This window comes from Bacillus rossius (genome assembly GCF_032445375.1).
Source record: "Bacillus rossius redtenbacheri isolate Brsri chromosome 4 unlocalized genomic scaffold, Brsri_v3 Brsri_v3_scf4_2, whole genome shotgun sequence".
NCBI lineage: Eukaryota > Metazoa > Arthropoda > Insecta > Phasmatodea > Bacillidae > Bacillus > Bacillus rossius.
The window spans coordinates 46,033,574-46,042,360 of record NW_026962011.1 but is presented as its reverse complement, the minus strand read 5'-3'; the positions used below and the strand labels follow the sequence as shown (position 1 = coordinate 46,042,360).

Below are 8,787 nucleotides of genomic sequence, written 5' to 3'. Positions count from 1 at the left end.
CCAAATATTACAGCATTTACACGTATGTGTATTCCAATTAATTCAAAAACATGTCGTTGCCTATCAAAACACATAACACCAATGCAATGTTGTGTATCTCAGTGTGGGCGTGGCACAGATTGGTGAAAGTTTCACCTCCTAGCCCGCGGGAGCGCTGTTATGGCGCCTCCTCCTTACTCCTTGGAAATTACCGACCTATATTAGCTCTTGTCTATGGTGCAATGCGTATTTATATTTTTATTTCAACCATTTACATAACACCAACTTTCCACTCTCCCAGTAAGTTTGAATAATTAACCAAAACTTTCAGTTTCCACAAATGTATGCACTAAAGTCTTAAAAACTAAATTTCGCTAATTTATATGTTTATAGCTAAATTATATTAAGTTGAAACTATAATGATATACCTATTAAATTTTTTTTTATAATCCTACTATTGGCAATTGTTAAAAGAATTTAATTCTCGTTGTTGTTTTGGAAGCGGGCATTCAAAATATTGAGCAAAATATTTTAGGAAATGTAGTACATACACTTTAATCCCGTATTTGCTATTTAAGCCCGAACATGTGTTTTTTATGTGCCTAAAATGTAAACTGAATAAATACTTATAAGACATGGATAGTGAAGTTACAGGAGATTATTTCATTATTGACATATCTCATCAAGGAAATGAAAATGTTTACAATTCTGACTATATTACAGATGCAATAGTCATATTAATACCTCAAGGTAAAGTATCAATTTAGTTATAATGAATTTTGTATACATTTAGTATGTAATTATCATTATTCTGTGAACAATATAATTATATTTTTCAGTATCTAAGCTGTATGGAGTCTATCAAGCATGGTATCCTCTTAAAGAAGAAGAACGGAAAGCACTTGATAATAAAGCAATAAATAATTTTACACATGACTATCTAACACTGTATAAAATTTTGGTAGATGCACTACAACGTTGGGATGAGATTCAAGATAGTCAAGGTAAATAAATAAAAAGCACTAAATAATTAAATAAGTAATTTACGAAGTCATTAAGTTTATCACGGTTTGTTATAGTACATCCATGGCCAGCATCATAAATGTGAAAAACAACCAGCAATTCTAGGTTTTAAGTGTATTCCTCATTACGAAGTGATTATTACATTGTCTGAGTGTACTAAATGAGTAATGACTGAGCACTTCTGTTTTTCTCATCAGTATATTCCATTTTATGTTTACATTTCATAAGTAATGCCACATATATAATTACTCAAGTTTTTGGAATCCACTGTGGTAGCAGGTTTCTCAGTAACCATGATTGCTAAGGCATTAAGTTGACATGGCAAGGGTAGTAAGTTGAACCTTAATTCTTTAAGTGCTTTGAAGTCATCTATAATCTTGTAGGACCCATCACCTTTAGCTCTGTGCAAAAATTATAGTGTAAAACCTGGTAAATATGTAGTGTAGCGGTATATGCAAACAAAAATGCTAAAAATCTGAAAATACTTTTATTCTATGCTCTTTCCCTTCCTCTTTTCAAATCAACCGGCAGAGATATGAAATTCCAAATACTTTAGGAGATATCGAATTTTTTAATTTTGAACATGTAGAGAAGCGGTATTTGCGAAAAAAAAAAATTCTAAAAATCTGAAATTACTTTTATTATATGCTCTATCACTTCGTCTTTTCATTAAAACCGGCGCAGATAAGAAATTCCAAATACTTTAGGAGATATCGAATTTTTTAATTTAGCAATACAACACCTGTACAACCATTTGAACGACGCCATTTTTGTTATTTTGTCGTGTTTTCGTGAATGCGTAATAAATAAAATGGTCGATTAGGTCAGGTCAGTTACATTATTAATACTTTCAAACTAAGCGGACATAAAAAATAATGTGAATTAATTTTAATGGCTGTTTAGTTTTAAAATATTTATAATGTAACTGACCTGACCAAACAAACCGTGACAAAGGATGATCAGTAGGAACTAAAATGGTCGATTAGGTCAGGTCAGTTACATTATGAATACTTTCAAACTAAGCGTACATTAAAAATAATATGATTTAATTTCAATGGTTCTTTAGTTTTAAAGTATTTATAATGTAACTGACCTGACCTAACAAACCCGGACAAATTATGAACATTAACAACTCATGTAAATTTTTTTTGTTACTTATTACTTGCGCAACAATATCCAAATAAAAAGTAAGATTTTAAAATTAGAAATGTTAAAAGCCCACCTAAGTTGGAGGCGGGTACATTTCCTTTGCCATTAGAAGGAAATGATGTAGTCGTTCACCTACGTCGCGATACCTCCGACGGAACATTAATAAATAAATAATCACGTATTGGTTCATTTGAATACTGGCCAATCACGGAACTGTCACGTGACAAAATTGTCCAATAAGAAACATAATAGATACTCGTAAACAAGAAACAATGGTAATCACAGCATGAATACGCAGGTATTGTGATGAAAATTAAAAAATTCGATATCTCCTAAAATATTTGGAATTTCTTATCTCCGCCGGTTGATTTGAAAAGAGGAAGTGAAAGAGCATAGAATAAAAGTATTTTCAGATTTTTAGCATTTTTTTTCGCATATACCGCGACTCTACATATTTACCTAAAACCTTACCTTTACTTTTTGGTAAGTTAATTTTCAGTACAGTAATAATTTAAGATTATGTGGACTTTGCTCAACAGTATAAGATGTATCACATAAGAAAAGTTGCAAACAAAATTGCATTCTTCTATAATTTTTCAGTTAAACCAGCATTATAAGGGAAGACCTTTTAAGAATTCATGAATATGAAGACATTAAACAGGGCAGACAATTTAGTCTGACACCTTGTTTGATAAACATCACCTACTCCTTAAGTCATAATAAACACTGTAAGCGAAAATATATTTTATCTCTTATGCAATCAATGGTTTGAAAACTTAACAGAGATGTTAGATATCAAATTAGCACAAAAAGAAACAAAATGCAATGACGGTGCTTATGTTTAGTTGCAAGATTGCTGTTGGGTTTAAGGTGGATTTAATAAAGCAACAAAATAGATGCATGTATTACAGTTAATAATACAATGTAGTATGCTGAGTTGTGCAAAAAATGTGGCGTAACTCACTCCTAATTTTTTTTAATAAAACAGTTTCTAGTTAAGGGTATTTACAGCTGTCTCAGGAAGCCAATACAGGAAGATACCAATAGTAGTGAAACTTAAGTAGTGAAGAGTATGGACTTTACCACACAAGCCATAGTTGGTGCAATAGGTAATTACATGCAAGAGAAACAAGTATAGCATTTCCCACAAATTACAAACCTTTTTCAACAGATTTTTAGGCCATTCTTCTCACCAACTGCACAAAAATTCCACTAACATGGCCTATCTTACAAGTGTTCCAAATGTCTACACATCAGACAAATAGTTTCATACTTTTACACCACCTTGACTGAAAGATAACACTTAGCAAAGATCAAAACGTGTTCAGGTTACCTAGAATGCATAATTGCTTCTCATAAAGCAACACAATTATGATTAAAACATGCTACAATATTAAGAGTGGCTATGATTCTACTATACTAATAGGTAACTCAGCATTGAGATGTAGTCAACTAGCCTATTACCTAGTTTATCGTACACTACCAAATTCACACAGGCTTTAACGTAGGTTAATATTTTTCACCGACACCACTCACAGCTAATCATTCTCTCTAGCAGACAGTAGAATTAGGCTCAACCAGTAAAATATCGCAATTGTAAAAAAATGTAGTTTAATTTTTGTACATTTTTTCTATGAGTATCAGTCTGCAAGTGCTTCAGCTAGTTCATTTTTCAATAACAATTACGTATGTACGTGTAAATAAATATTCCTTTAGCATATAGCATGCACAGATAAATATCTAAAACCAGACATCTCTCATTCTTCATCACTTAAAAATTTAAAATCATTTCTTTCCGTTGCTGTTGTAGGGCCTTACCATGTCCATAACTGTATGTCAATGTTTTATGTATGGACCTGGTGAAGACTACTTTACATGGTCGTGACATTGCCAGTGTGTGGACAGAGACTCGAACTGCCCTACTATAAACTCTCTCAATCCTTCCAGACCTGGTACGCTCTGTGTGTTGGACACATTTGCACTGGGCCTCCTACCCTGTAGGCTCTTAAAAGCATCCTACACACCCAATACTAGAAGTTGTCGGTGCGTGATAAAAAGTGGTACACATCTCACAGTTAACACAATTTATTGAAATAGTTGACTACACTTCTCTTACACGCCCTGCTTGGTCACTATAAAGAGCCTCGCGACACTTATTGGTATAAGTTGCAGTCAGTCGCCCTTCTAGCCAACTAGCTGATTTAAAATACAGATAAAAGGGTAAAAATTATTTCTAAAGCACCCTGCCTTCAGAGCCAGGCCCCCCGAGGATTGTTAAGACAATGATTTAGATCATTAAGTTAATAAAACGGAAGTAAACGGTCAGTGATGGCAAGTGATGAAGTCCCTGGGATACAGGCGCGTCATGGCTTCAGACTGGGTGAATATAAGATAACGTCCACTGAACAGGTCCTTTCATATGTACCTTGTTGATGACCATTATGTAATGCTGGATCCAAGCTGCTTACGTTAAGAAGTTTAGACATAAAAAATCTTCACAAAATTAAAAAAAAAATTTAGTTCTGTTCAAGACTCTTTACAGTTACTGTTTTTAAAGTTATAATGTAGGAAATTTGGACTACTGCTCAGGGGTGCTTTCCAGAATTGTTGAGTCTGTCTGGCGACAGTGAAATTATTACAAGTAATTGAATAAAACGCAGATGAGCATAGCTGACAAAAAAATTGTGAAAAGAAATAAAAAACAAATTAAAATGTTCATTTGATGCATTTATAGGGATATAGCACTGCTTCTAATGACACTCACTCACACCCTCTTCCAGGCTGATGGTGCGCTATTCAAACAGCAGCACACATAGAGAGAGCAGGGGAGGTTATGGGTAAGGAAGGAGATAGTGGCATATTGGGCTCAAGTGGGTGTAGACCGGGATGATGTTAGTCCATACCTATTTAAATACACAAAAAAAATGTGTTAACTGGTGGGAGGGAAAGGGGAGAAGACAATAACAACCTCATTAATTTATTCACAACGCAGAATATTTTCTAAGAAAAGTAAAGACATGGAAACATTCTGAGAAGCTGTAGGTTTGTTATAAATACAGTTTAGTGTGTGATGAATGTGAAAACTTTTAAAACACTAGTTCAATTTCAGAAACTGCCATTACAAAATGACCATGTGTAGTTAATACTGTAACCGTGTAATAATATGCTGTTCTAAAAAAAATATAATACATATCTACAAATGTACCTCACTACAATGTAACCCTTTGCACTTGGTGAAGTAACATAAGTAAGGTCTGGCACACACACAGAATGAGGCATGACAACTAAACATACGGCTGAATTCCATGTAGTATTTACATACAAGCAATGCACTCGGAATAAGACACGGCACGACGCCACAAAACTGTTGCGATCAGACACGAGGTGACAACACAGTTTGACCTCCAACCATGCACAATCAGATTGTCTGATAACATTGTTCTGTGCATGCGCAAGTAAAAAAAAAAAAATTGTCAACAAAGACTTGTTGTAGTGTGCTCATAACTTTCTATTTAAAGACTGTTTTTCATTGTTACTTTGAGTAAATATTGACTTGTTAAATATCTTGATTTTTTTTTCTCAGTATGGAGCTGGATGCAGATAGAATATATATGTTTGCACAAGAATGACCTATTTTATATAATCCATCTTTGAAGGAGTATCAATGAAAACAATTTGTTTTTAATAATGTGGGAAGAAATACCATACTGAAAATATAGCATTAAGCTGTGTGAGAAGACAGTGTTAAGCTGTTGGGAGGCATAATGTCTCATGTGGTGTCGTGCAGTGTCTCGTCTGATTCTACGTACACCCAGCCTAACTCAGTGGAACAAAAAGTTGCTAATAAAAAATCACACCGTTAATAAATTGATGCACATTCTCATCCAAATGTGTATTCTAGTAGGAGGTCCACAATTATTGAGTGGACAGATCATTCACCACCCTGCCAGGTGAGACAGATTACCAGCTTGAGTCAAAACCCTGATTTTTCACATGTGGTAAATCAGGCAAATGTTGCAGTAAGTCTGCAAGTTTTCTCGGGTTGTTCCCATTCCAAACACCCCCCCCCCCCCCCCCCCCCCCAAATGCATTCCGTCGCAACTCCATCTCATCATTCCATCCTTCATCCGCCAACGACCTTGATGTTAACGGGATGTCAGTCAGTATCCAAATTCACCTAAAGTATGCACATATGCAAGTAAATTAATCTGTATACTTCCAAGGAAAAAAAAAACATCGCCATTTCGAAAAGAGACTTTTTTTTGGTCGTATTTGATTAACTCTTTAGTTATTAAAAGACATGTAAAATAATTGTCACTTAACATTTTACCAAATAAATATTTTAACATGCTCGTAACAAAATCGAAACAAATATGTACATGCCCATACACGAACCGCAACTTCCAAGGCAATTGCAGTAACTTAAGTAGATCGCCATAAATTAATGTGTTTGTAATTGAGTTACCTAAAAAGTTTACTAAAACCACTTTACACATTTTTTGCCGGGTAAAAATTTGTTTATTGAAAAAAAAAAAAAAAAATGGTTGAAGAAATCTGTCTGGATTGTTAATCCCATTCATAGAGGCAAAAATCATGTCCATACAAACTGCTTCAGTACACCACAAGGGCAAGCGAAGCAAGCAGGATCGTATATTTGAATTTGAACATGGCCCTAAGCCCTAATACAATCTTTCATGTATTCCAGGTGTTAGATGAGTACATAGTATCATTTTACAAAAGCATAGTACCGTATTTACTCGCATAATGTCCGCAGTAATTTGGCTACATTTTTGACAAAAAAAAAATCGGGTGCGGACATTATGAGGTAAAGTCTGAAAAAAAAAAAAAAAATTTCCTCAAAAATTTCTTTCAGGGGTGGCCAAGGTCGCTTTGTCTGGTGCGGACTTTATGCGGATTTAAAACAATTCCATTTCAAGTATTTAAAAAGAAATGTGCGGACGTTATGCGATTAAATACGGTACATTTCACAGAAACTCAAGCTATTGATGTCACGAAACAGATGCTGTGGCACTCGGGCGGCGACGTGTCGCCGCCAGGGAACGAACTTGACAGTGCTACCCCCGTGTTGAAGGTGCCCCCGGTGCGAAACAGGGGCTGGTGGTGTTCGGGTACCACCTGGAGCGGCAGCTGCTGGCCGTCGTCGGTCGGGTCGAGAGCTTCCTGGAGTCCCTGGAGCGGGGCCGGCCGCAGGGCGAGGGGCCGACGCCTCGGAGCAGCCGCGGCAAGCGCAGCAGGGCCCGCGGCAAGCAGGCGCAGCTGCGGTCCGCCGAGAGCCTCGCCGACCTGCTGACCGGTAGTGACCTCCCGGAGCCTCTGTCCGACTGACCCCTGCCTCGCACTACTGCTCGACCCGTAACACAGCGCACCCGCACCGGTTTTCAGAGAGAAAAATGAAAGCACAGTCCTCATCAACACGACAGTGGAAGAAAAAAAAAGAAAAAAAAAAAGAAAAAAAATACAGGCATTTGAAAAATCATTAAATTTTTTCTGAAAGTTCTTACAATACAGATTCAGTTTGATGTCGATTCAACATCCATTGATACATCTTTATGAACTATATTCTTGCGTTTGTGTAAAAAAAATTTTGTTTTTAAAAGCATCTATGTAAATAACTTTAGGAACAAACAATGTCAGATGATCTACATATTACGAGATATCTATGAACAGTGCAAAATAAGTTGATATTGTTTATGTTAGATACAAATCATGAGAAAATTTGACTGTGTTATTTAAATTTTAAAGGCTTTTTAACATAAGAAGTATGTACCAACTATTTCACCGTTCTGAGCACCATTGAAATGTATATATAGGATGCAACACAGAAAAGAAAACAATCAATGTAAATTTTTAGTTTTATAATTTTATATGTAAAATTACTTTATGATAAACATAGTCTTTTTAAAAAAATCAACAGTCTACAACTCTGTTAACACAGTACTCAACACATATGAATCTGAAACATTCTTCACTTTGTAGGTTACATATTCACAAAAAATGTGAATACTTTGGAAAACAAAGTGTCAAATATTTAGCTTTTTTTTTAATTAAAAAAAAAACTCTTTTTAGATTCTACATTTCTGTATGAGTGACATTGTTCTGTGAATCGTGCAAATGCCAGTCCATTCCTGCATTCTACTAACTTCAAAATGATTGTTCATGTATAAAAAGTTGAAATTTAGTTCATGGATGGATTTTTCGGATGTGCATCTCCGGAGTAGTTAATAAATAATTTTAATTGGGAAGTAAAAAGTAATACTCCGCTTAAAAGGTCTCCATACATAGTTTAAGAAAAAGTGAAATTACATTTTTACCGTACATACAATGATTCCACTACCTTTGTTCAAAAACAAACAATACAAAATTGTTATGTGGGCGTAAGGGGGGAGGGTAGCATGTATTAAGATTACAAATTTAGCAGTTATAAATTTCCATGCATAATACCTGAATATAGATTTAGCTTTAAATATGGTGCCTAAGGAAATAAACTGTTAAAAAAAAGTACAAACAATTAAGAAGATAAATTTGTTGGTTAAATGAGACTAAATTAAACAGGATTTAAGTTGGACAATGTGAAACATGGTATGTAGGTATATGTATACCATATGAAGGAAGGGA

General features: G+C 35.0%; 1 protein-coding gene across 4 annotated transcripts; it reads left to right on the top strand.

The window, feature by feature from the left end:
• The first annotated feature begins 421 nt into the window (after positions 1-421).
• Positions 422-8,561, top strand: LOC134541974 (uncharacterized). Of its 4 annotated transcripts, none has more exons than XM_063385741.1 (3): positions 422-729; positions 819-983; positions 7,244-8,087. In XM_063385741.1, exons 1-3 carry the CDS (start codon positions 615-617, stop codon positions 7,495-7,497), a joined length of 534 nt encoding a protein of 177 aa, XP_063241811.1. In that variant the 5' UTR covers positions 422-614; the 3' UTR covers positions 7,498-8,087. The 4 variants fall into 4 exon arrangements, 2 of the variants coding, with proteins under 2 accessions (XP_063241811.1, XP_063241812.1); XM_063385742.1 differs by having other exon boundaries at positions 427-729; positions 7,264-8,561; XR_010076711.1 differs by lacking the exons at positions 422-729; positions 819-983 and adding an exon at positions 5,764-6,101 and having other exon boundaries at positions 7,264-8,087.
• The last annotated feature ends 226 nt before the right edge of the window (positions 8,562-8,787 follow it).

What these genes read in the sequence shown, in the direction of transcription:
- LOC134541974 (XM_063385741.1), top strand. Translation starts at nt 615, where the DNA reads ATGGATAGTGAAGTTACAGGAGATTATTTCATTATTGACATATCTCAT. An exon ending in AGTCATATTAATACCTCAAG is followed by an intron (nt 730 to 818) that starts GTAAAGTATCAA and finishes TATATTTTTCAG; the next exon opens with TATCTAAGCTGTATGGAGTC. An exon ending in TGAGATTCAAGATAGTCAAG is followed by an intron (nt 984 to 7,243) that starts GTAAATAAATAA and finishes CCCGTGTTGAAG; the next exon opens with GTGCCCCCGGTGCGAAACAG.